Source organism: Sycon ciliatum, chromosome 2 (assembly GCF_964019385.1).
Source record: "Sycon ciliatum chromosome 2, ocSycCili1.1, whole genome shotgun sequence".
Lineage (NCBI taxonomy): Eukaryota > Metazoa > Porifera > Calcarea > Leucosolenida > Sycettidae > Sycon > Sycon ciliatum.
In genome coordinates, this window is record NC_088644.1 from 41,315,595 (window position 1) to 41,343,551 (window position 27,957).

The 27,957-nt window shown below is 48.2% G+C and overlaps 1 protein-coding gene across 1 annotated transcript; it reads left to right on the forward strand.

Annotated features, from left to right (window-relative positions):
• Nucleotides 1–425: 425 nt before the first annotated feature.
• LOC135810126 (calcium-dependent secretion activator-like) lies at nt 426–26,607 on the forward strand. Its single transcript, XM_065323591.1, has 25 exons — nt 426–1,678; nt 3,122–3,202; nt 4,041–4,259; nt 5,067–5,135; nt 5,339–5,394; nt 6,203–6,314; nt 6,632–6,844; nt 7,459–7,576; nt 12,571–12,768; nt 14,411–14,547; nt 14,916–15,103; nt 15,507–15,608; nt 16,002–16,068; nt 17,033–17,165; nt 18,279–18,400; nt 18,681–18,837; nt 19,214–19,355; nt 20,587–20,742; nt 21,197–21,314; nt 22,134–22,199; nt 22,887–22,955; nt 23,351–23,434; nt 24,297–24,401; nt 25,066–25,170; nt 25,716–26,607. The coding sequence occupies exons 1-25, from the start codon at nt 827–829 to the stop codon at nt 25,848–25,850; spliced, it is 3,804 nt and encodes a 1,267-aa protein (XP_065179663.1). The 5' UTR covers nt 426–826; the 3' UTR covers nt 25,851–26,607.
• The last annotated feature ends 1,350 nt before the right edge of the window (nt 26,608–27,957 follow it).

Here is a 27,957-nt window from a genome sequence, read left to right on the forward strand (position 1 = left end):
TGTAGTAGAATTTATTATTTTGATAGGGAAGGCCCTACAGACGTTGCCGTCTTGTTACAGTACCTGGTCAGGGAACCCTAAGTAACATCACTGGGGAGTTACAGCAAAACCCATGATTGTACTAATACAGTAATAGTAATAAATACTTGCAAAACTTTTGCAAGATGAGCAAAGAGACGTAACTTACTTGTCGTAAGGACTGTACTTAGGTCGTTGTGTTGTGTCACACGTGCGCAAGTGCTGTGCTGGCGAAAAACTAGGCCGGACCCCCATGCCCACCCCTTACCAATCAACAATAATTGCTTCCGCCGGGCCTGAAAAGTAAAACAAAACAAAACACACGACTGTAGTCTGTACTAGTACTAGTCTACCAGTCATGTCAGCTGACTACACTCTAGCTCTGTACAAAACTACAAAACTCATCATGCCTGACTCCCTGAGGCTGAGCTCGGTGTCCGGATCGGTATCAGCGATGCCGATTCCTTGTATCGCGACAAGTCACATGAAGTCATGTTGAAGTGGGCCAGAGCCTAGCTAGCTAGATAGGGATACAATCATTTGCAAGGAGATAATTGCAAGAGGAAGTGTTTGTGCAAGATAACAGAAAGGGCCTCCGAGCCTAGGGTCGCCGTCCAGTTCGATCGCGGAGTGTTGTTCGCGGCTAGTACCGTTCCGATGTGGCGACGCTTGTAATATCGCTGCATGGGCCCGCAGTAACCAGGTAACCCAAGAACCGTAATTCAGTGCTGGTTTTTTTTTACTAACGCCGAGGTGAAAGTTTGTCGTGGAGTAGGCCAGTTACAACTAAACGTGCAGACGTTGGGAAATGATTCGTGGCGATTCCGATTCAGACAGTAGCTCCCAAGATGGCAGCGACACGGAACAGTCCGACTCTGGGGAGGATGATTTGGATAAGGTCTTGGCTGGATATGAGCAGCAGCAACAGCAGCAGAACTCCAGCGCAAGTCGTCCCGGTACGCTGGAACGCGACGTCACGTTACCGCGCCCAGGCGGCACGTCGTTACTGTGCGCTGGCGACTCGTCGGCCACGCTCGGTGGTGCTGGTGCCGTTGCGTCATCCAGGCGGCCGAGCATGATGGATGCGGAGGCTGGCCATGGCCAGATCTTGGAGCTATACGTACTGGTGGCCCGCTGCATTGCGTTTCCATTCACAGCACAGGCAAGGAATAGCATGAGCCGCACGCGACACCTTAAACTGACCGAAACCGATCTGGTGCAGTACTGTGTGCAGTTCGAGGGCTTCCTCAGAGGCGACATGCCCATGATCGTGTCGGACGAAGCGTTTGACAAAGCAATCCTCTGCTACTACGACAACTTTCTAGTGAGCAAGCGCTTGCTGAGCTTGGTACGCAGTGGCGGGTGCACGTTTGCCGACCTGCGCAAAGTCTTCCAGAACTACGTAGAGAAGTTTCTGAAGAACCTGCCCTTGATGGAACGCGTCAAGCACGACCACGTACTTGCTATCTGGATGTCAAAGTACGAGGCGATTTGCCGCGGTAATCTTGATATGGAGACTGCGCGGCGAGATTCGCTGGCCATATTGCGTGAGCGCCAGAGTGTGGATGATTCAGTTGCCCCTGACCATCTGTACAAAGTGTTTCAGCTAATCCTGGGCATACCACAACGTGAACACCACCTTCTGTCTAAAGAACTTCAGGTATTAGCAACAAGAAATGTATGCGTGTGTGTGTGCGTGTGTGTGTGTCTGTGTGTGTGTGCGTGGGTGGGTGTGTGTGTGGGTGTGTGTCTGTGTGTGTGTGTGCGCGCGCGCATGCCCAAGTGCATGCGTCCAGAGACATTGCATTGAACGGGGGGGGGTATATGACCCCGGCCGGCCATGAACGAGGGGGGGGGGGGGGGGGTATGAACGCCTGCCATGGACGTGTGACCATGCAAACATATCCACCAATTTCAAGTCTATATACCGCACAAAGAGTACATAAACCAGAGTGTGCAACTCGGGATGGTTTGTGTGGGAGCGTAATTCGTGCAGTACGGCATTTCTGATGGCATGTTAAGCCACAGGTACGGTGAAAAGTTGCGTAACCAGTCGCGGTGGTGCAGGTCACTGAGTTTGTCCTGATTTCAGTTATTTGATACGGATAGCCTGGTGATTTTACTTGTCGGTGGACGTACACAGTCACACAAAACACCGAAATCCTGAAACAGGACGTGTAAAATCAAGCAAACTTGGCTGATTTCCGGGCTATGAAACACGAAAATTTGAGCTGTACGCAAGTCGCGGCTTGGCTGACCTCATCAGGGTGATGTAGTGCCCGAACTGCGCTGTTTCAGATCTGATATGCACAGTTGCACACTCTGGTTTATGTACCCTTGACCGCACCAATACATTTGCACGTATGACAATAGAACAAAGTTGTGCACCATATCTGGCATCAGCAGCAGACTGAACGCAGTTCAATGCTTGTGCCTATGAAAAATGCAGCGATAGCTCATGTAGATAATGTAGCATTTTTAAAGTGTCCACACCTCAGGAACATACAACTGCCTGTGCTATCTGTATCCAGTGCCTCCATGGCTTAGTATGGTGGGGTTATGTACTGTTTGGTTGCCATCAGCAAGTGACACGCCCTGCTTTTAAACACACCACAATGGAATCTCCCTAGGAAAGTTCTTTGCATGTGGGACTGTTTGCGTTAAAACTTAAAACTGCCACAGTCTCACATACACGTTCACAAATTTTCCACCTTGCTCAAGCTCAGCAGACAATATGAGCCCAACACCCGAAGCATAGCATCACACCCAGGACCACTGACACATCAGCATTCCCGGCTAGCTTTTCCATGTCTACATGTATGTATACGATCATGGCTAGCAGGATCCCAAACGGTTGGCTGATGATTATACCGAGCCTGAAATCCAGTGTTGCCAAACACTAGCCTTTCTCCTCTTCTGTACTGTGTATGCCCTGGGTTATGCAATGTATTGATTTCCAATCTTACTCCCTGGACTTTTTTCTCATGGATATACGGATGTGTGTGTGTGTGTGTGTGTGTGTGTGTGTGTGTGCGTGTGCGCGTGTACACGCGTGTGTGTGTGTGTGTGTGTGTGTGTGTGTGCGTGCCCGCTTGGATGGCAGCTTGACAATGCAGACGAGCAGGCCACTGTCATTCGCCGAGAGCTGCGTCACCGTTTGACGTTCCTAGCGCAGTGTGACATGGTGGGGCATTGATGTTTTTCTTTGTGTACATTCTATGTTACCCGATTACAATCATTCCTACTGATACAGACAGGTTGACTTGTTCCCCAATGTGCATCACTGACCCTTGACCCGTGATGATCAACATTGGGCACCAGAGCTGATTCAGGATAATGCAAATAATTCAATATCTACACGTAATCCTGATTGACCTCAACACTGTCACTGTCAGCACCGTCCTCGTTTCCTTTGTGCATGTGACTGGCATCACCAACACTATTATCCACCATGCTGCCTCATGATTGCACTATGTGCATTAAATTCATGAGTCGCAACAACCTAGCCTTGAATACAATGTGCAGTGGCCAAGACATAATACCGAGTACATGTACTTTTGAAGTACTACGGTCTCAGTGTCCAGGGTGTGTGTGTCAGGAGGGAGGGGGGGGGGGGGCTATTTGTATTGCCCGTCCAGTATTGCTCCTCCCATATTGCCCGTCCTGCATTGCCCGTCCTGTATTGCCCGCCCTGCATTGCCCGTCCTGTATTCCCCATCCTGTATTGCCCATCCTGTATTGCCTGTCCTATATTCCTTGTCCTGTATTGCCCGTCCTGCATTGCCCATCCTGTATTGCCCATGCCGTATTGCCCGTCCTGCATTCCCCGTCCTGTATTGCCAGTACTTCAGTAACCTGTACCAGTACTGATTCAAATACAGTGTTTGAAGGAAGCAGTACTATGTCACATACTTCCGAAGTATGTGGTGCCAGACAGGTCCCGATACAATCTCTTGTGGAAATCGAGCAGACCTGTGACGTGCATGCCGTGACACCACTACGTATTCTCTGATCCGCTACAGAAAGAGATCGGTCTACTGCTAGTGTCCACGGAACCCAACATGGCGCAGGAGTACCTGGCTGAACAGCATAGCCACATCACCAAGCTCAGCAGCACTCTCAACCAGATGCCCATCAGCAAAAAGCCAGAAGCTGGAAAGCGGCCTAAGCCGCTCGCCGACGATGCGAACGACCCGGGCACTGTCAACAAGAGTGATATTTCAATCTCAACTTCTGTTTCAGTAAGTCACAACGATCTAGGTACATTGTGAAGAAGAGGTTGGTGTGACAGTGCGGCGATACGTGGGAGTCAGTCAAGTGAGAATTCAAGTCGGCAGGAATAGCGCAAGCTCCCACGTAGGGAGCAACACACACTAGTTAATGATTAACTAGATACATGTGTCCACAAATCAAACTTTCTGTGTAACACTGATTAGAGATGCTTGCATGCCGGACAGCATGAACTGAATGCATGTTGTGTATGAGGTGCTTCTTGTTCAAACAGACTTTTAGAGTAGTTTCATTGCTATCAGGTTCGGCCTCATCAAAGTTTCTCTGTGCTGCACTGATGAGTCCACAAAGGACGAAACAGTTCTGTCCGCAGATTGAGTACGTTTAGAGTATGGATGACTACGCCTCTGCAGCTCGGACAATGCTACAGTACTTAGCATGGTTATGTCTTATCAGAGTATGTTGTTGTTGTTGACATTTTATTTTGTATCGCAGACCAAAATGTACTACTAGTGCATTCCTCTCTGCTTAGATTGCAGTACTCAAGTGTGTTAGGCCAGTGCCTGTGCGAGGTCATATGATCAGTACAAAAAAATGTGGTGATGCACTGTCATGGAGTGGTTGCTGGATGAAATGGTTTTCTTTGCAGTATCAGTGTCCAGTGAGGGTAAACCCCACTTCGCCGCGAGGCTTTCTGATCAGGTGCCTATGAGCCGCAGTCGGTGAACTCTGTTGTGGATAATTTGTTATCTCTGCTGTCTACACCTGCACTTAGATGTTGTTGGTTGCTGTGGTTTCTCCCCCTGTGTGATTCACAGCTAACAGTAAGACAAGCTCGTGGAGTAGAGTTCCTGCCACCTGACAAGCCAGTCTTCTGTCTCATGGAGGTCAGTAATGTCGACAACTAGATAATGCAAATGCCTGCATGCGCTCCACACTGCGTTGTTGTTAGAGGTATACGATCTTTCCCCTCTCCGACATCATCTGCCACGACGAATGGATGTATATGGGTGTGTATGTGTGTACATGTTTATGTGCGTGCGTGTGTGTATGTCTGTGTTTGTATCATGTGCCTTATGCTGCACTACAGATGGATGGTCACCAGTCTAGGATGGCAACAGCACAGTACCCAGCCAGCAGACCCATGTAAGCACAGTGCAGAACTGATGAAAGGGCACAGCATGTTCCTGCCCTAGATACTGTTACCCTTGACAACGACAACCGTTGATTCAGTCACCCCGAGAACCGACATTTTTTCTCAGTGCAAGCACTAGTGGCTATAATTGTATAAATTATACTGTGACAATCTACTGTATTTTCAGGAGTACTGGTATAAGCCACACTCCCCCCATTTTTTGCCACGAAATATAGACATCTGTAAGAAAGGGTTTGCTCCCCACACCCGAGCTCGCGCTATTCCGCCGACTTTACTTGACACTTGACTGACTCACGACTGCCATCCAGAGCACACGAGCACCCTTTCTTACAAATCATCGCCGAAGTCGCAACCACTACTTCATATAGACATCTATCCTATTTTATCATTGTTAATTTGATCATCGGAGTATAAGCCGCACCCCTTGTTTGGGTGAATTTCGGGTGTTAAAAGTGCAGCTTATACTTCGGAAAAACGGTTCTGACGGACTGAGTAATAAGTTAATAACTCATTTCTCGTGCCTGGCCGGATGCTGGCCTCAAATTAACTGCTTATTTTCCACTGGACAGGTGTCTTGTGGTTACTTAGTTTAATCATGGCGTCGTTTACTGAGATGACGGCGATGTGACAAGAATGTAGTGATGAGGATGGTTCAACATCACTGTGACGCTCTAAACTCCTATATCCATAGCAGTCTGTAGAATAAAACGAATGAACTTAGTCTCTGTGCATTGGTCATTCACATGTTCTTGTCATTGACGCATCACTGTCACGCCAAATTTCCGCGGCCTCGTGCAGCTGGGACACATTTGCAACGTTCCCGACCTCTACGCCATTGCCACTGGTGCGAATCAAGCTCATGGCTGACAGCAAGGGAATCCTGGATGCGGACGGCAAGCAAATTGCGAAGGTACGAGAGTGTAATTACGTGCCGCCAAGTTAACCTCACAGACCCCGCTGTCGACTGGAGTCACATGTACAGTAGGCTGGATTATAGGCGTTATAGCATAGGTATGCATTAGGTACAAGCAGTCCAAAGTAAATTATGTGTAGTCATGCTTGTATTGTAAGCTTTGTAGCATTCGATATGTATATTTTTTGTAAAAAAAAATATGTTTGGAGGTACAAGTACTCAGGTCATTGTAGGACAACAGTCTAATACGCAGCGGCTCAGTGAGTAACGCTACCATCTTTTTTCCTCCCTACCGTACTGCCCTCGACCTGCAGCTTTCACTCCAGCCGACGCTCTGCCAGTCTGACGGAGATCGCTGGTACAAGATGACGCCCACGGTATCTCTACCGGACAAGAACCACCATGTGGAGGTGCAGGCGTGCGTGTCCATCGACAAAGCCGACAACGTCAAGATCAGCGGATGGCTGTACTGTATCGGCAAGGACCCCTGGAAGAAGTGGAAGAAACACTATTTTGTTCTAGTTCAGGTACTAGTGTACTAGTAGGGCAGGGTACAGTCAGACCTCGCTTATCCGGTCCTCTTTTATCCGGATCCCTCGCCATCCGCAAGAAAATCGCTGGTTACCGAGTTACAGCACATGTTATGCATACATACAGTATGTGTGTCCGATTATCCGATTCCCTCGCCTATCCGGATATTTTTGTGGAAAACGGACATGTGCAGTTAAGCGAGGTCTGACTGTAGTTTAATAAGGCTCTGGCATTTCATCGCACTCTGCATTGAATGGTATGCCCTAGTTTTGATGGTTTCTACACAGTCTCGTATGTTACTCTGACGACTCCTACTCAGTATCTCTAATGTGCCCAGTGCCACAATACTGTACAGGCATGTGAGAGCCGGTGAGATGTGCTTCAAGGAACAACATTGGTCAACGTTACGAGCACTACAAGAGGCTGACCGGTTCCATAGACCATCATTGACTCTTAAAAGCTCGCCATGCTATTCCTGTGAGTTCACAGAAATTTGTGTAACGCCAATGCACGTGGTCAGATAATTTACAAAATACGCTGCTTCGAGGCATAGCGCAAGTACTGAGGCATGTTGCCACTGCGGTGTGCATATTCTACTTCCCTGTGACAGATGACAACGTACGCGTTTGCCCTGTGCACATTCCGTGACAAGCAACAGACCCCGGCGGAAGTGATGACCATGACCGGATGCACGGTGGACTACTGTGGAGAGGACGCTCGGCGTGGAGGTATGGCGGTCACTTCAAAAAAAATCATATACACAGCCCAACTGAAAAACATGTGGAGAACAACATAGACTGACAAAACACATATAGAGGCTATGTGATCACATCATCAGTCGAGTTGCTTTGGCAAAGTCGTGGTACGGCGCTGCACTAGCGACTCGCGCTGTATACATAGCGCCCATAAGCGGCTCCACTGTATACTTGGCACCTGATATGAATCTAAAGACTGGTTATAGGTTCTGAATTATTATTGCTACTTCCTAGAATATGAATGACAAGAGTAGAGACGAAACTAAATGTGGAGACTCAAGCTCAAGAACAACAAGAAGACTGAGAACAGCTCAAATCACAGCTGGTGGGCATGCATGCATCCAATCAGTATTATAGCGTACGCATGACATCACAACATGTGTGCGCGAGCATGCAGCACAAAGACAGGAGCGCGAGCGTAGTATGCATATACATCACACGCCCCTTCGAGATTATACTGGATAACGAGAACAGTATGATCTAACAAGAGAAATCAAATAAAGAAATATGTGACTGCAAGAACACGGAAAGCAGTAGAAATACGACAGAAATCAAACATATGACTGTCCTTTTGTGGAAGAAATGTCCAAACGGTCAGTAGCACGGCGGTTGCGAGTGCTGCGACGTGGAGCTACAGGAGCAGGTTGATCAGCGGCATGGCCATCCGGATAAGCGATCTACATAGACGAGAAATTCACGGCCTTGGCAAGTGAATAGATCTGCGCTGGTGTGCTCAAATGGCAGAGTAGGGTGACGATCGTTGAGCAGCGGTTCCCTCGGGAGCGATGCTTGGCGTTCCCGACACGTAGGGCATGCGCGGATCAGTGTCTCCAGATCTTGGCTCAACTTGGGCCAATACACCACCTGACGTGCTCTAGCCTTGGTACGTACAATACCCTGGTGGGAGGCGTGGAGATCTTGGAGAACATGTTGACGGAGGGACACGGGCACAACGATCCGTTGACCTTTCAAGACAATACCGTTGGCCACTGATAGGTGCTCTCGTCCGTTCCAGAATGAACGCAGAGCATCAGGCAAATCACGCTGATCATTGGGGAATCCATCTTGCACGTGCTGGAGCAGTAGCTGATAGTCAGAGTCAGCGGCAGCAGCATCATGGACGGCTTGGAACCGGAGGTCAGTGATCAGCCCATCTTCATCACGACGGAGACAGGCACGGATGCCGAGGTTAGCCAATGCGGGGGCTTCACCATACTGGTCCGTCGGGGAAGGGAGGTCAACTGGGTTCCGAGACAATGCATCGGCAAAGGCGTTGTCAGCACCTTTCCGCCACTCAGCACAGAGTTGGAACGACTGGAGCTTGAGCATCATTCTGAGCAAACGTGGGTTCTCAATTTGATCAAGCGAGTATGCATTGATAATGGGCACCAATGAGCGGTGATCAGTGATGACACGAAACTGGGTGCCGGACAAGAACAGCTTGCACTTCTTGACAGCCCAGACGATGGCCAGGAGTTCGAGCTCGATCACTGCGTAGCGGGACTCTGTGTCACTGAGATACCGACTGCCACACTGGATGATGCGCCATCCGGTGTCTTGTTTCTGCCACAAGACGAAGCCTAGACCTTTCAGTTTGGATGCGTCCGTTTCCAGGCGGAGTTCGGATCCTACTTGGAAATAAGACAGGGTCGCCAAGGATACCAGCTCATCCTTGATGGCGTTGAAAGCAGCAGTGTGGTCGTGATGCCATAGGAACTCAGTAGAAGGCTTCAGCAGACCGCGTAACGGGGCACTCAGCTCAGCCAAACACGGGGTGAACTCTGCACACTGATTCATCAGGCCCAAAAACGAGCGGAGGTCGGTCCGGTTACTGGGCGTGGAGAAGTCACGAATGGCTGACGTCTTCGCTTCATCGACAGTCCAGCCGTCGGCGTTCAAGCGATACCCGCAGAACTCAATCTGGGTAGCAGCAAATACGAACTTCTTCGCACTGAGTGTGATGCCATTGTCCCGTGCACATGTCAGTACTCGGCGGACGCGTGCGACGTGGTCACTTAGGTCATCGTCATACACAAGGCAGTCGTCCACGACTTTCTTGAAGTTCGTGATGCCGTCGAATGCTGCGTCAGTACGGCGGTTGTACTCGTCACCGGCAGATATCAAGCCTTGTGGGTTGCGCAAATAGCGGAAACGGCCCCACGGCGTGATAAACGTGGTGAGTGGGCGCGCAGATTCACATAACGGGACTTGCCAATATCCATGACGTGCATCGAGCTTCGTGAAGTAACGACCGCTGATGCTGGAAACGACGTCTCGTGGTGGTTGCATCGGATGAGCAGGGCGTTGAATCTGGTCATTCAACTTCTTGAAGTCGACAGTCAATCGCTTCTCAGACGTGCCCTTTTTGTCGACAATCACAATCGGGTGACACCATTCGCTCGATGTGGAAACTGGTTCGATAATGTCATCCTTCACCATCCCGTCCAGCTGGTCCTTGATCTGGTCACGGAAGGCAAAGGGGACTGGCCGCGCATGATGCGTGCAAGCTGGCTTAGCATCGGCTTGGAGCTCAATATCCATTGGTGAGCCAGACATGGGTTTCAAACGGCCATCATCGAACACGTCTGCGAATTCTTGCAGCAGTTCAGTACGGATCTCGTCAGCAGTACGGTCTTGCGCTGGTTGAATTTCCACACGGGAAATGGAAGGCCAGTTGGCTGGAAGCAGACCAAGCGCAAGCAAAGAAGTCCGAGACAACAGAGCATCAGACAGATCAGGGTAGACATGGATCGTCGTGTCGTACGACTTAGCTCCAATGGCGAGAGAGGAGTGAATCTGGCCGGCAGACTCAAGACGTTGACCATTCACACCAGTCACTACATCATAATCGGTGGCGAGATTTTCGGGGAATCCACCAAGCAATTCCAAATGCTGTAAACCGATGGCATCCACGTCACTACCGGTGTCGGGGATCCAGTCAATCGGTGCACCAGTGGTCTCCGTATTCAGGGTGGCATGGACGGTCACGGTCCCTTGGTTGCCTGACGATGCTTGCTGCAACTTCAGTTGGCCGATTTTGCCATTACGGTGCGCAGACTGCGATTTCTTGGGGCACATCTTTTCAAAATGGCCTGACGCCTTACAGCCATTACACGTTTTGCCTGCAGCAGGACAGGAAGACTTTGTGTGAGCGCTGCGACCACAGTTCACACACTTCTTGGGTGGCTGGGCTATTGCGGATCTGTCACTGAACTGAGACTTCTGCTTCTGGTAAGAAGACTTTTTCGCGACGGCAGCCTTAAAGGAGCCGGTAGTCGGCATTCCATCATTGGTCTGCTTGGCGGCTTCCTCCGCACGACAAATCTTGGCCGCGCTGGAAAGGGTCAAGTTCTGCTCAGAAAGCAACTTGTGCCGAGTGTCATCGTCCAGGACACCGACAACGATCCGGTCACGAAGGAGCTCTTCGTTAGCTGTGACTAGGATCTTGGGGCAGTCAGTACACATACGCCCAGAGCACGTGCGACAAACACGTAGTTCCACAAAGTCACAGGCGCTAAACAATTCTTTCAAACAAGTGAAAAAACTGTCGAAGGACTCGCCTTTATGTTGCCGCCTATTGTAGAAATCGATGCGGTCCAGCAGGGGATTCCGTTGGCGACGAATGTACTTTTTGATGGCTGCAATCACTGCTGTCACGTCAGCATTGAGAGCTACAGGAATGACACCTTCCCTCAGGTACCTACGGAGGTCCTCGTCAAGAGCTTGTCGCACAGCGCTAACTTGTGTCTGTGTGTCCTGGCTTGCCAGTTTTTGGCATCGGGCGTAGTCGTCCCACGCTTCTTCCCAAGCGGTGAGGTCGGAAAGCGTGGCAGATGACAGCAAAACCGGACGCTCCACAGAGATTTGTTTGGCAGTAGACGAAGGTTGAGTGTTCTGATTCTGGAGTAACGTTGTGAGGCGAGCCTCGCGATCATCAGCAGCTTTCATTTGTTGCTGCATCAAGGTCATGAGAGCCAGTACATCTGGGCTCAAGGCAGGTTGGGCAGCACCGACCGGGGTACTTCCAGCATCACTCATGACGAACGAAAAGAAACGAAGTACTCAACTTGCTACAATGTTCAAATAAATTCAACGAGTCTAGGTGGATCACAACCGGGTGAGCCAAAGCACGGTAAGAAAATGTTCACTGCGCCATGATATGAATCTAAAGACTGGTTATAGGTTCTGAATTATTATTGCTACTTCCTAGAATATGAATGACAAGAGTAGAGACGAAACTAAATGTGGAGACTCAAGCTCAAGAACAACAAGAAGACTGAGAACAGCTCAAATCACAGCTGGTGGGCATGCATGCATCCAATCAGTATTATAGCGTACGCATGACATCACAACATGTGTGCGCGAGCATGCAGCACAAAGACAGGAGCGCGAGCGTAGTATGCATATACATCACAGCACCCATAAGCGATTCCGCTGACTCATCCCCGTGAAATCATTCGCATAACCTCTGCACGAGAATATTCAGCTAACTTGCCCCCCCCCCCTTGCTTTCTAGCTATACTGATGAATATCCTGTCCTATCAGCTGCCGCAAGTTATTGCCCCAAGAAAACGTTCATTTATGGAACGATATACGTGTGCTCAACCTTATTGTCCCTTTGTGGCGTTGGTTGAGGGTCTACTAGTGACTGCGCATTGAGCATTATTCATCTCTATGTTACTACCAGCTACTGCAGGCGCGTAGCACTGCCATTGGAGGTGGTCCGGCCGGAGGGGCTTCGGGGGGTCTCTCCGGAAAAAAAATTGAAATTAGGGTGCAAAATCCTGCATTCTGGGCACTTTTGGTCGTGGTCGGGCGAAAAAGTGGTCGGGCGAAAAAGTGGTCCGGCCAAAGCCTGACCGGCCGGACCGGCTGCTACGCCCCTGTACTGTATGCTCAACTGTGGGTGTGCTGTGTGCATGGCTGTGTTCTTGCCTGTTCTCTTGTATCTTGAACACTGTGCTCAGTCGGAGAAGAGGGGTACACAGAGTTCCAGTTCCAGCTGCTCATCTCCGACAACGCAGTCATCTTCTGCAGCTCCAGTCGGAACCAGATGGAGCAGTGGGTCTATCATCTGGCGCGTGCCACCGGACAGGCACAGCGCCCGCAGGCTCCGCAGGGCGGTGGCGCAAAACCGGCTGCAAAGCCTCAGGCAAGGACCACAAGTAAGCACCATCTGCAATTCCTAGCTCCGGCTATGTGTAGTGCACTGACTGTGTGTATGTAGTGCACTGACTGTGTGTATGTAGTGCACTGACTGTGTGTATGTAGTGCACTGACTGTGTGTATGTAGTGCACTGACTGTGTGTATGTAGTGCACTGACTGTGTGTATGTAGTGCACTGACTGTGTGTATGTAGTGCACTGACTGTGTGTATGTAGTGCACTGACTGTGTGTATGTAGTGCACTGACTGTGTGTATGTAGTGCACTGACTGTGTGTATGTAGTGCACTGACTGTGTGTATGTAGTGCACTGACTGTGTGTATGTAGTGCACTGACTGTGTGTATGTAGTGCACTGACTGTGTGTATGTAGTGCACTGACTGTGTGTATGTAGTGCACTGACTGTGTGTATGTAGTGCACTGACTGTGTGTATGTAGTGCACTGACTGTGTGTATGTAGTGCACTGACTGTGTGTATGTAGTGCACTGACTGTGTGTATGTAGTGCACTGACTGTGTGTATGTAGTGCACTGACTGTGTGTATGTAGTGCACTGACTGTGTGTATGTAGTGCACTGACTGTGTGTATGTAGTGCACTGACTGTGTGTATGTAGTGCACTGACTGTGTGTATGTAGTGCACTGACTGTGTGTATGTAGTGCACTGACTGTGTGTATGTAGTGCACTGACTGTGTGTATGTAGTGCACTGACTGTGTGTATGTAGTGCACTGACTGTGTGTATGTAGTGCACTGACTGTGTGTATGTAGTGCACTGACTGTGTGTATGTAGTGCACTGACTGTGTGTATGTAGTGCACTGACTGTGTGTATGTAGTGCACTGACTGTGTGTATGTAGTGCACTGACTGTGTGTATGTAGTGCACTGACTGTGTGTATGTAGTGCACTGACTGTGTGTATGTAGTGCACTGACTGTGTGTATGTAGTGCACTGACTGTGTGTATGTAGTGCACTGACTGTGTGTATGTAGTGCACTGACTGTGTGTATGTAGTGCACTGACTGTGTGTATGTAGTGCACTGACTGTGTGTATGTAGTGCACTGACTGTGTGTATGTAGTGCACTGACTGTGTGTATGTAGTGCACTGACTGTGTGTATGTAGTGCACTGACTGTGTGTATGTAGTGCACTGACTGTGTGTATGTAGTGCACTGACTGTGTGTATGTAGTGCACTGACTGTGTGTATGTAGTGCACTGACTGTGTGTATGTAGTGCACTGACTGTGTGTATGTAGTGCACTGACTGTGTGTATGTAGTGCAAGTGTTCTACAGTGCAGTAAAAGCTGTGTGTAGTGTAGGGGTGGTGTTTCTGAACAAGTTACTGACGTGTTCAGTGAAGTTCAGTTAAGTTAAGTTAAGTTGAGGTGACGCCGGGGTGATTGGATTAAACTTGAGAATGACATAGTGGACGTTCTGTATGCAACCTTGCGTCTTACCAATACTAGCTGGTGTGAGAGCAGGAGTTCTGAATTGATGAGTCAAAGTATAGTACAGTGTGTCCAGAAAAGATGTGTGTGTGTGTATGTGTGTGTGTGTGTGTGTGTGTGTGTGTGTGTGTGTGTGTGTGTGTGTGTGTGTGTGTGTGTGTGTGTGTGTGTGTGTGTGTGTGTGTGTCCACGTCAATAGCCAGTGCATTGCGTGAGTTGGAGTTGGATGAACAAGCTCTGACCAGGGACATCACGTGGTATGACCATGGTCATCTCTACGCAACACTACTTGGCAAGACGCTGGATCAGCGCTTGAAGGACCCTGCTTCATCCATGGTAGGTAACACATGCAATATGTGACGGCACCGCCAAACTCCACTTCATAATGATCCCCACCCCCCCCCCCCCCCAACACACACACATAATATTATATCTGCCTTTCTGTTTGCCCTTCTGTTTGTTTCCTCTCCATCTCTTTCATGCCGTAACGTGCATCATTTTTCTTGCCGTCAAGTTGCTCTCTCTCTCTCTCTCTCTCTCTCTCTCTCTCTCTCTCTCTCTCTCTCTCTCTCTCTCTCTCTCTCTCTCTCTCTCTCTCTCTCTCTCTCTCTCTCTCTCTCTCTCTCTCTCTCTCTCTCTCTCTGTGTGTGTGTGTGTGTGTGTGTGTGTGTGTGTGTGTGTGTGTGTGTGTCCACCTTTACCAGGGATGGCTAACGCCAGGGCAGCAGTTTGTGCTGGACGAGTATCAGGCTCGCTACTGCTTGCGAGGCTTTGTCACCCACCTGGCCATGATCAGGACATTGATGGAGCATGCGTCCGCTGGGACCTATATAGATGCCAGTCTCATGCAGTTCAGCTTCACGTTCTGCCAGGCACATATCCAGGGACAGAAGTAGGTTTTCACCGTCTTTGCAGTCCTGTTATTGGGCATGCTTTCCTGTTTGAATCACCCAGCGATTAAAATACACACAACAGCACAACAACAACAACCTCACAATACATGCAATGCATGTACATGACTTGGCTGTATTGAGGTCGCTTGTGTGTCACCTCTGGCCCACATTACATCATTCACATTTGCATCATCATGGCCTGTTGTTGATTTACCAAGGCAGAGCATGTACAACTGGGACATGATTGTTTCTGTAGGAAGAATCAGGTAATCACTTTGAGAGGGAAGGAGAGCAGAGGTGTTTGCTGCAAGTCCTAGCAGCTATGCTCCTTTAGGCTGTCCGTATTTTCCTCAATGCCTCTGGTCGAAAGATCCATGTCCTTGTCTTTTCAATTACCCTCAGGCCGGATAATTACAACAGTGTGACGAAGGAGGAACGAGAGGACTTCCTGGAAGTACTGGAGAACCTGGAGGACCTGCTGCGCTTTCAACTTGCACGCCTCAGGTACGGCGAAACGGATGGTATCGTCCGCTGTGATTAGTACTGATTACTGAATCCCTCTGCATGTCTACCTCAGAACTTTTGTGTGATCAGCACGCATCTGCTTGGCTTGAAGACCCACTGGCGAATGATACTTTGAATGGAGTCTTTGATACTCATTCGAATCAGAACTTTGAAATAGATGTTCATGTATGTGTTTGCAGAGGGGTTTGGTTTGGGTTAATCCTCTTGCCTGCACTCAGCCAGTGCCAACCGTGGTGCATTTTACATGTACTTTTTACAGGACAATATCGCAAGTCCATATTTTATGTGTGTGCTTGTGTGTGTGTGTGTGTGTGTGTGTGTGTGCTTGTGTGTGTGTGTGTGTGTACCTGTATTCTTTGCTCAAACCTGCAGTCATAGCTTCCCTTTCTGCCTTCCCGACAGTGGTTTGAAATCAACACTGCGGTTGTTCGCCCGCGTGGTAAGTACATGCCATTTGTACATGTTTCCTTATCGGTTCTCTCTGAATCCTTTCATTGTGCATGCTAAAGAGGCCGCCAGTAGTATTTTCTTGTAATTTGGATCTGAGTGGGTTCAGTTAGGACTACGAATGATGCCGGAATAGCAATAGTTATCAGCCAGAATGTGATCAACAGTGTCTCCTGGTGTGAGATGTGGTGCAGTCTCCACAATCGAATTTTGTCATCATTCTTCGCAGGCATAATTATGCTGAAGTGTGTATAGTCAACTTCGCTTATAACAACACTCGGCGGGGCATCAGAAAAGTGTCCTTATTCGCGAAGTGTCGTTATACCCGAAGTCTCATGATATGTATTACAGTGGGATGGGACTTTGCTCTGGGCATGGAAATTCTGTCATTATTCGCGAATTGTCGTTATATCCGCAGTTGTTATTAGCTAAGTTGACTGTAGACATTTCCATGCTTATAAATTATAATGGATGTAACGTTACCATTGCCAGGCTGCTCTGCTTTAGCTGCTGTACAATGGTATCCATTGCTTAGAGAAAGGTTTTGTGAAACTGTGGGGTTGTCTTGACAACACTCACGTTTCACTTCCCCGGCCTTATTTCCAGTACAGCCAGTCACTGCGGGTCTGGGTCAAAAATGGCTAGCTGTCAAGCGATTAGGTACATGTAGCAGGGCCGGCGCCACTGGTACAGCCGGTACGGCCATGGCCGTACCAACTTCCCAAAAAGTCGGTCCACGTGGAACGTCCAAAACCGGGGAGAAAAAGTTTCGATGTATGATTTCGTACAGGGAGTCGCCCAGAATGCAGGATTTTCCATCTAAATTCCGAAAAAATGGGGGAGGACCCCCAGACCCCCCTTTAAGTTGGACCTTCAGCCACACCGCTCCGCGGAAGCTGTGTCTGGCCCTGTCACGGTAGTGACAGTTCTCTTATGTGTCCTGTATGATTGCTCAGGTTTCCACTCGAGATGGTCGCAACGATGCGTTGAGCACGGATTTGGCCAAGGTGGCATCGGAGGTGTGCGACTGCCTACGCAAGGCCGCTCTCATCTGCTACACGGATGTAGTGGAGGATGTGAAGGCACGCAGTAAGCTTTGCATTTCTTCTCTTTTTGAACTAGAGTAACTAGCTTGCATATTACGCCACAGTTCTTTTAGTTTAACCATTGCACACCAGGCCAATAATAGAATAAGGTACGAAGCCTAGTTTTACATTGCAGTTGTGTGATTGATCATTGCAAACTTAAGTCGGGCCGCTGAGAACGTGGAAAGGTTATGCTCACGAGGTCACTCTGGGGCTGCCTGTTATAACATTCTAGGCTTGCATGAAACTCGTCTTGACAACTAATGCTCCTTGTCGAGAGAATTAAGACTGTTACATCCCGCTGTGGTGCTCAATTCCTGGTAAATGTGTAAGGGGCTGTCTGTAATTATCGATCTTTTGCACGAAACGAGAAAGTTTCGTTTATGGGTGGGTGGGTCGAGGAGTTTTGTTTTGAAAAATGTTGATAACGCTACCATCGATCCATTTTTGTTATCAAGTCAATATATATTTTTCATTCAGGGGTTGGGTGGGCGGGGCCTGGTTGGAACTAAAGTATTTCATGCCGTGAAAATAATCGATAATAGAGAGGTTAAGATGCACGTTATTTCTGACGTGACGTGAAAGTTCAGCTCACGTTATTAAGGCTCGCGCGTCGAAAAACAACGCGAGTGATCTGCAGCTCACATCGAAATTTGGAGTTTTACGCCAAATTTGACGTGAAATTGCGCGTTATGTCGGAAATAACGTGCATCTTGACCTCTCTAATGTCGGATGTCCCCTGAAGGGTCAACTTACCAGAGTTACTAGTGCACTACCATGACTCAGTAGGCTGGAAACTGCACTACATGCAACAAGTGGCAACAAACACATGCCACGCATCATACCACTGGAATGTTGAGTCCCTATCAGAGTTTACCCAGGCTCTGACTGCCCACAGAGCCGTGCACGAAGATAAGAGACTTGTTCGCTCACAAAGTTTGCGGCTAGCACGGCTTTACCGATTGTGAAGAGGAATGGTGTGAATGGCCTGGTCGGATTTCTAAATGTTTTTTTGTTGTACTATGTGTGCTGGTTTATCAAAGCCTTGTGCATTGTATCACAACGCGCTCCGATGCTCGCTTGTGTTTGTCGTTCTTCTGTTCTTTCTGTTACCCAGTGGCGGGCCCGGAGGAAGAAGCCTTTCCTGAAGAAGTAGATACAAGCACGCTAGAGTTTCTCGTTTGCCTCTCCGAGGAGTGCATTGATCAGATGGGGCAGAGCCAGGTGGATTATGCTAAGGTAGCTATGTTAATTCTGGTAGCTATGGTAACTATGCAGCATTGCTGACGCGTTCAAAGCAATGTGTGTGTGTGTGGGGGGGGGGGGGATACTGCAACTTCTGATGCAATCATTGCACAAAGCAGTGGACCTCCAAAGGTCCAAAGGCGCACACGTGTGTGTGTGGGGGGGGGGGGGGGGGGTATTCCATCATCATCTTGGTGCCAGATCTGATGTATGCGTTTCACATTGAATGATAACTGATCAAGTGTGTGCATGTCTTGCTGCGTTTGCTATTCAGGCATTCAGCGATTACGAAGGTTCCCTTGATGCCTTCGAGGAGTCGTTTTGGCAGTGTTACGATGTGGACTTGGAGCTTATTGTCGAGGGAGCATCAATGGAGAATGGCAAAGTTTTTCAGGTTTTTGAGCAGATCAACAGCTACCTTCTCAGCCACCGTGAGTCACTAGTACAGAGCCAATGGTATTACACGTACAACGGAGGAGAAAGGCTGTGTATGCGTAGATGTAGCTTTTAAACATTTAAAGAGTTTCACACATTTCAGCTGATCTCTGAAAGCCCATCAGACCCTCAACTCTGCAAATCTGCTCGAAAGCTCCACTGCCCTTCTCAGTACACCGTGTATCAGGGAGATGTCTTCTCATCAATTGAGCTTTTAAAGAGTGGGCTGATGAGGTTCGTTTCCGGAGAGCACGCCATTAGCACACTACACTGTGACCGAACAATGTACAGCTCCACATGGGGAATGCATGCCACGGCTAATTGGGTGCTAACAGGATATCCTGTGCTGCTCACGTGCTTGTGCTGGTGCAGTTGTACTACGCGATGGCAAGTTTCACAAGCATCTGCTTAGCCTGTTCATGCCCCTGGTGGCTAATTACCTGGACTTAATGTCGGTGGCACTGGAGAAGGAGATGGTAATGGGCATTGCAAGTGAGACGTGGCGACAAGAGCAGTACGTATCACACCATCTCGCTATTATCAGTGTATATTGGATGTGATGTCTTGTTTATGCTGCGTATATTGCGGCATGATGTAGCAGTTGCTTTGGCCATGTGCCTGACCGAAGAATTTCCAGTGCACTCTTCTACAGTTGCGCTCGGTGAAATCCGGCCCGAAGTGCAAAGCCGGCGCCGCGAAGCCAGCTCCCATTACATCACTGGCGATTTGTGTGTATGAACTCAACTGTACGCACCTCGTGTAAAAGTTCGGAGTGCACGTGTTGCATGCTAAAAGCAGTTCAAAATTTCTTTCATTCACTTCACGAAGTACAGCTCAAGATCAAGAAGAGATAGTGAAGAAGGACACGGCCATTCCCAATGCGTGGGCTCTTCTCAAGAAGAGAATAATTCCACATCGCTGCGAGAATGCTGACCAGCTGGTGCAGGCACTGCACCTGGAGTGGGACTCGTTGGCTCCTGACACGGTTTCCCCATACGTGGAGTCAATGCCACGTCGTGTTGAAGCCCTAATCGAAGCAGACGGTGGCCACACAAAATATTGCTGCTCTGTGTATGAAATAAACTGCTTCGAAACGATCTCCATCTTCTTTACTTGTGCTGAACTGAAATGAATGTTACGTCTTTGTTTGGCGCGGTTTTTACACTTTGGTGTAAGCATGCATGCGTATGATCTGAGTACAGCACATGCACAGTTCATACGGCACACGTGCACACTAGCACTTGTACAACTTTGAGGGCGTCAAGGGCCGCATCAGTACTGGGCGCCAGTTATGCACTTCGGGCCGGATTTCACCGAGCGCAACTGTACAAGTATATGCGCGTGTGTGTGTGTGTGTGTGTGTGTGTGTGTGTGTGTGTGTGTGTGTGTGTGTGTGTGTGTGTGTGTGTGTGTGTGTGTGTGTGTGTGTGTGCGTGTGTGTCGCCCTGTTCATTTGTACAGCAAATGTGCACTGTACACACTGGGCACATGAATTACACTCGGAGTACAAGTATGGTGTTCTTCTTACATTTACGAGTCCGCCCGTACAATTGCTTTCCACAGCAAAATGCAAATTCACTATACTTCTGATCTACAAACACCGTTCTACAGATTATAATCTGAACCGACCACCTCTCCACACTGCGCTCTAGTTGCTACTTATGAGTTATACAGATTTAGGAAAAAACAAACAAAAAAACGCTGACAATAGTCTCTCTTCCTGATTGCCCTGTTACATTGCACAGAACATCAGCAAAGTGTGCGGAAGAGCTGTTTGTTAAGCTGCGCGGTCTGCACCGCTTCGTGCAGCGCTTGGCCTGGCCCGAGCCACTGTTTGCAGAGCATCTGGAGAAGAGAGCACAGCGTGCCATTGCCGACCTGCTGCTTAGTCTGTGTACCCGGTAAGTGCATAGTGCACACTGCAGTGAATATTACCGTAGGCTGTGGCCATCTGCTCTTTGCACAAAATAAATGTGTCCAAGGGCTGCCAATGATACCTAATAGAACCTTTAACATGTTTTATACCATTCATCACCTCAATAGCCGAGCTCTCTAATAGTGAAATTGATTGCTCCAGCCAACGTTGAGGACATGACATGACTGACACCACATGGGCTCCATGTGGAAATTTCTCGTAAATTGTAGATACATACCATTCTTTCTTCTCGTGTCCAGTGATCCTTTCTCTCTTAAATAGTACATGTGCATGAGTAGAGTAGGTGTGCATGCATTTGTACTCGTATCGTGAGAGGTTTGGCACACCCAACCTATGCCCTATCGACCTACATGCTGGGCTACATGTAAGGCTGTTCATCACTGTGCCGCACCGATGTCGTCTTTCTCTCCGCCTTCCAGGACATACAACTACTTCAAGCAGGTCCTGGCGAGGCAATCACCGCACGCCGAAGCACTGTACATTGCGCCGCGCCAGTGCTGGGTGCTGATCGATGTCGTAACCGCTTCCATTGAACAGGTAGGCTTCAAACGGCCAGGCTGCATTGCCAGCAGATCCAGCTACCATATATAACCTTTTAACCCATTGAACGCTGATGACGTCTATAGACGTCATCGAAAATGCCCCCCATGCGCGGGATGACGTCTATAGACGTCATGAGATATATAGTGATTTCTGGCACTGTCTGGTGTGTAAAAGCACTGTTAGTTTTATTTGTTTTGATCCTGCCTCTTGTACGATAGGTCGTTGGTACGAATCCAGCTTGAAAACACTACGCGTCTTTTTTTTCTTCTCTTTTCAGCGATCTTTCAGCTGCAATTTCACGCATTTGGCGTATTTCACGCAATTTGAGCAAACTTGCGTCCCCTATCGTGAGGCGCTATTCTTTTTGGGGACTGTATCGATTCTGTCACCCTGTAGTTGATAGTCTTGGCAATCATTTCCAAAATATTTGAGAACCCCAGTTGCCAGAACCCTGGAGTTTTAGAACTTGCTATTGGCCCTGTTTTTAGCATTTTACATGCAGAGTACCATAGGCAAGGCCCAGTAGCGCTGAATGGGTTAAAAACGTACATCAAAATTACAATAGCCGCCGTAGAATTCTTCTAAATAAAATATTTTGCAGAAGCACAGGAAACGGTAAGCTGTAACTTGAAGTTTCACACACACTACGATCATCAGATATCATAATCTACTTTGCATCAGTTCATGGCTATCCCACATCATGAGCTGAAGTTGGTAAGCTGATAAGTACTATGGTGTACAACTGTACGTGTACTTACAATGTTGGCTGGTTGTTAGCTTGTTGGACAATCTCTCTCACCCTCTTCCTGCCAGGCATCTCTACTCTGTGTCGATAGAAACAACGAGGATGACGGCGAACCGCAGCCAGCATTGGTGGAGGTAAGTGAAACATGCTTTACTGGCTATGCGCAGCTCATTGCCTGCAGGCCTGAGAGAGTCCAGTGACAAAAATGTGCTCTACCTTTGCCTCTATGTGTACAATCATGTAGAGTGCAGCAGCAGCAGCAGCAGCAGCAGCAGCAGCTTGTAACCAAGTCCATAAGATTGGGCCATAGCAGTACAGTATCCCTATAACCAGTCCATGAGATTAGACCATAGCAATAATATTATCCCTGTAACCAGTCTATGATCCGTAAATACAAATGCAAATGAGATTGGATCATAGCAGGACAGTATCCCTGTAGCCAGTCCACGAGATTAGACCATAGCAATATATCATCCCTGTAACCAGTCCATAAGATTGGACCACAGCAGTGCAGTATCCCTGTAACCAGTCCATGATATTGGACCGGAGCAGTGCAGTATCCCTGTAACCAGTCCATGAGATTGGACCACAGCAGTGCAGTATCCCTGTAACCAGTCCATGAGATTGGACCACAGCAGTGCAGTATCCCTGTAACCAGTCCATGAGATTAGACCATAGCAATATACCATCCCTGTAACCAGTCCATGGGTGGCTGTTGTTCGCATTGACACTGTTTGCGTTCTCTTATTGTCGGTCTGTGTTGAGCGGCTGTTTGCATTGACACTGCTTGTGTTCTCTTGTTGTCGCTGGTCATGCTGCAGTATGGCGGCAACATTCGCATGTCCTTGCTGTCGATCCAGGAGCAGATGATGACTGATGCTGCTGCACTGGTGAGTTAGAGATACAGTAGCGCTAGTGATGGGGACTACATGGCTATACATGTTTTCGACTTTGACAGCATGTTACAAGGCGAGGACGCGCAGTGCTCCTGACTACAACCATAACCCGGTTGGCAGAGTCCCGGTCTTGCGACCATTTGAGCCGTATGGGGAAAACCCCCGGTTAGGACCCTCTTTATGCTAAACATGTTAAACTATCAAGCAAGGCTTCAGTATAATACCATGGCTATACACGTTGTACGATGCAAAAAAACAGATCTTTGCACACATACCTGTCCGTGATTTCTGCTTTCCACTGGTGACCGAAGATGACGTGGCAGTAACTAGTAATCCTTTCTAATGGTTGTGCTGTGCCTGTTCTGCTTGCACGTTGCCTGTGTTCACAGCTCAATTTCACGGTTGATGATATCCTGGTCAAGCTCAGCCTACATGACCCGGCCAACATTGTCTTCTCGTTGCTCAACAGGATTGTAAGTTTTAATAGGATGCATCATGATAAACTCATAAAGCAGGACTGATGTTGTCAAGCAAAGCTGTGGAGGGTGTTGAGCTGTTCTGTTGTGCATGTCCAACAGGAGTATTAGTAGACTATGGCATATCCACACCACAGCCTAAAATGTCTGATTGCATCACTTGCGTAACCATGACTAACATGAATGTGGATACAGGTCTGCTCTCGATATAACAACTCTCACTTGTACATAAACCTCGCTAGTACATAACAAAATCAAATCCCGCGCCGAAACAGCATCACTCCCATACAAATTTTGTTCTACACAACATAATCCTACATAACATAAACCTCGACATAACACACGCTACGGCGCGGTCTCTAACGTGGGCACTCTCGATACAACGTAAATTCATGTGCACGGTACGATCAAGTGGTAGCAGTAGCTAGGCAGTTTAGGCCAGTTTAGTCCTACATAACGTAAACCTCGGCATAACGCACCCTACGGCGCGGTCCCTGACATGCGCACTCTCGATACAACGTAGATTCACGTGCGCGGTACAATCAAGCTGTAACCGTAGCTAGCCAGTTTAGTCCTATTGTGCATATATTCTGCGGCATTGATGGTATCTGATGTCGATGATGGTACAGTGTGTATATGTTTGCACGGTTGAACCTGCCTTGTAATACCCTTCATTTTGAGGTACATCTTGTATTTTTCACACGGTTTTCTACGTAACATAACTCTCGATATAATAATTGTAATTTTTGCGTGGTCCCAGAGATTACGTTATATGGAGAGTAGACCTGTAGTAGTACTGAGTATGCACGCGCACACACACGTACGATACTGTTGCCTCCTCTATTCTATACGCATGCAGCGCAAGTCTCGTGTGGATCTGGACGACCTGTCTCTATCCGTGGAACACAATCTGCAGGCACTGCAAGAGTGCACGGGGGCTACATCAGTGGCTGATATTGTTATGGTAAGGCAGTGACCAGAGTGTGAGTTGTCGCCGTCGGTGAACCCTGTAGAAAGGGTAATCAGAGTTGCACACTCGCTTGGGACCTTATGTACTCTTGATACCCATGGTGTTGTGTGCATGCACTGCAGCACACGACTATTGATCACGTATGCCTTCTCAGTTGGCTCTGCTGTCAGTCCCTGCCTTGTTGCATGACCTACAGTCTGTGCTTGGTTAGCGGAAAACACAACAGCAGCCATGTAGCCGGCTACATACACTCATACAGTGTTTGTTTGTTTTGAGGAAAACACAACAGCCATGCAGCCAGCTAAATACTATGCACACAGACCGAGGTGCTGGAGCAGCACATTGACAATGTACAGTGCACTTGCTTTCTGAGCTGCACTGTGACTTGCGTGGCACGATACATGCCGCACAATGCGTGGCACAATGTGTGGTACAATGCATGGCACAATGTGTTGCTTCTCTGTACATCTAGATACCCTCTGTCATACTGGCATGTGCATGAGAATTCAGAGAAAACATAAGCTTATCGCTGTACTCAGTATTATCCTGGTGGTGACAGTCAATTGTTTTCTTCAGACTTTTCCCGTTTGCATCTTTCCCTCAAACCATTGAATAGTATCGCTATGATGTCAATTATTGTCAATGTTGTGTTGCGCAGACTTGGTATGACTCCCTGTTGTCGTTGATTCACGGTTGGCTGGAGAAGCGACCGCAGCGATCGCTGAAGTTCCCTCAGTTTGATACGCTGCAGGGTGCTTTGGAGGTGAGTCCACCACGTTGCACAGCGCTTTGTATTTTTTTTAAAGAAGTGGTGCACTTTGCATTGTCGTCTGATAATTTCGTCGGCTCTCTTGCATCCTTTGCCTGCCCGAGCCGAATGTTATTTCTATCTGATGAAACTGATCATGAAACCTTTCGTCTTCAATTCCACATCTCTCGTTATTTGCATGCAAAACCTGAACAATTGTGATACCAAGCAAGACAAGTACAGTTAAACCTGGTGTAAGCGACCTCTGGGTTTAGCGACCACCTATTCTTAACGACCGTTTTCCATGCACCAACAGTTCTACACAGAAACTGTGGGACCTGGTTCTAAAGACCACCTGGCTTTAACAACCGCTTTTGCTTGCACCGTGGGGGTGGTCGCTCAAACCAGGTTTTACTGTATTGGGAACCGTTCACCTTGCAGTGAGCGTACATGTGCAAGAAGCTTGGAAGAGCATGCACGGGGATAGCTTTAGTGGCCTTGTAGTGACATATTAATGAATCATGCCTGCGTGTATGCGCGTGCTGGTGGCTGGTCGACAGGTTATAGTGCACCGCTTCGTCATCTATTTCAACACGGAGCAAGACGCTCGCACCACGCTTCTGACAGCAGTGGAGGAACGTCTGCGGCTGGAACAATCGGCACACGAACTGGAAGCAACCGTCAAGTCGATGTAGTGGTGTATGCAGCATCCATCGTCATGTTGAGAGGCAGGTAGCCATGATGACGGCCAGATAGGGCCAGCTTGATTACTGAACACGGAACTATTGATAGTTGGAGAGTATCTCCAATGTGCTGGCCAAGTCGATTGCTGATGTCATGACTGCTAACTCCGGCTTTGTTCACCGACGCTTGTCTTGAGGGAATTATTTGCAAGCTGTCTTTGTTCTTGAAACACGGCTATGACCGAGGGTGGTCACATTTTCATATTGAGTACTAGTACGTGGATTCAACATAGAAAGGTGCATAATATGATAAGTGCAGGCGTTTAGATGACAGTATTATAATCTTCATGCATGCTACAATAAAGCAGTCTCGCATTAAAACAGGCTGGTGGTCTAGAATATTAGAGAGTAGCATGTGTCTCGGCGTAGTACAGTACTAGTATGCCCCTGTTTGTTGTGCAGTACTGGGTGTGCGTTGAACACAGGCCAGGAAGTAATTAGTTACATGGCGTTCTTTTCAAACAATCATGCTCTTCTGTTATGGCTGGCCTTTGCAGTCTGCTACAGTCACATGCCGGGCAGTCTTTTGCTCCCTTGTATCCACATTATCTGGCCTATTCTGGATATAGCAGCTACATGTAGTTGTGGTCCTTTCACAAGAACACTTTGATGGAGCAGTGTGATCACTTTACAATACTGGTCACTAGTGATTCGAACACGTTACAGAACCATGGCGTATTGGTATTTATCCCGAACTGATAGCTCTCAAGTGAGTGTGTTTGATGTCGACAGGGTTAGAACGGGATACCTGTGATGCTAGAGACTGAATGTGCGGGAACGGAAAATAAAAGCTTCATGACTTTATGTACGGTCTCGCTTTGAACTTTGGCACAGACTGCAACATGCCGCGCCAAAGACTGGTGTGCAACTGTAGCACAAAAAAAGTTTCCTGCATGATGGAAAGTGGACACATTCCTGACTAAAGTGGGATTCACAGAAGCTTTTTTGCGATGCGACACGCGATGCGACGCGATCTGCGACGGACGCGTGCGATGCGAACTCGCGAAATACCATTCACAGAAGAAGTCAGTGATGCGACAACATCTTGCTGATTTGGCTACGTCACCATGATATTCGCGCGGTTTGATCCAACTTGTACAAATTTATAGGCAACTCTTGAACCTTTGTACAACTTTGCTGTAGAAAAGGTCAAAATCGTACATTGTGTGTGCCAAGTCAAAACTGACAACATTCTGCATTGACATTTTTCACATCTCAAATCTCTATGTATGCATGCCATATGCTGTAAATCGGTAACAAACGATTTTCTTCCGGATAAGCGAGGTCTGACTGCACTCCCCATGGGCCATTGCATACTTTGAATAGAGTAGTCGCGCGCCCAAGAACGTTGTTTCCAAGGGGTTAGCCTGGGACGTTCTTATTTTTCTGCAATCTGGCTGCGTTCTTACATCACACATGTACATGTAGTGCAGAAAGCCCTTATGTACTCAGAGCAACTGTGAACCAAGCATACAGTTGCCGCGCAAAGAATGTGGAGCCCAAGATGCTAAGAATGACGGTGTTGGGTTTTCGGAAGCTGTTACTGTGTGTACCGGTAAGCCTGTTTGGGTACATGTGATCCAGTATACGAATTGCTTCAAAAAAGAATCCAGCTAGATTACTGAAAAAATAATAAGAACATCCCAGGCCCCCCTGGAAACAGCTTTCCGTGTTACCAAGAGTACATAACCCAAGAGTGTGCAACTCCATGGGGTCTGCGCGCGACGGCAGAACTTCACATCACGTGATGAACCCGTGCACTCTAGTGCATGATAGATACTGCTAGTACTGGGTTGTACGCAGCCCAGCTTTGGGTACAACTCTCTTGTGGTCACTTTGCACCAGTCCGTGCGCCAAATTCAAAAAAGTCGTCTAGAAGTTGCACTTTTATTTGCAACCGCGGGAAATTTGAGAGGTCTGGAGAAGAAAATTCTCAATGGGACTCAAAATTGACAAACAAGACGACGACCAGCGCTCGAGCATAGTACCTTTTCGCCATTCCTTCGTGCATGATACCTATTCTAATTGATAAACACTACCCTCATGTTTCGTTTCATGC

What these genes read in the sequence shown, in the direction of transcription:
- LOC135810126 (XM_065323591.1), top strand. Translation starts at nt 827, where the DNA reads ATGATTCGTGGCGATTCCGATTCAGACAGTAGCTCCCAAGATGGCAGC. An exon ending in GCCTCAGGCAAGGACCACAA is followed by an intron (nt 12,769 to 14,410) that starts GTAAGCACCATC and finishes CCACGTCAATAG; the next exon opens with CCAGTGCATTGCGTGAGTTG. An exon ending in CAGTGGCTGATATTGTTATG is followed by an intron (nt 24,402 to 25,065) that starts GTAAGGCAGTGA and finishes TGTGTTGCGCAG; the next exon opens with ACTTGGTATGACTCCCTGTT.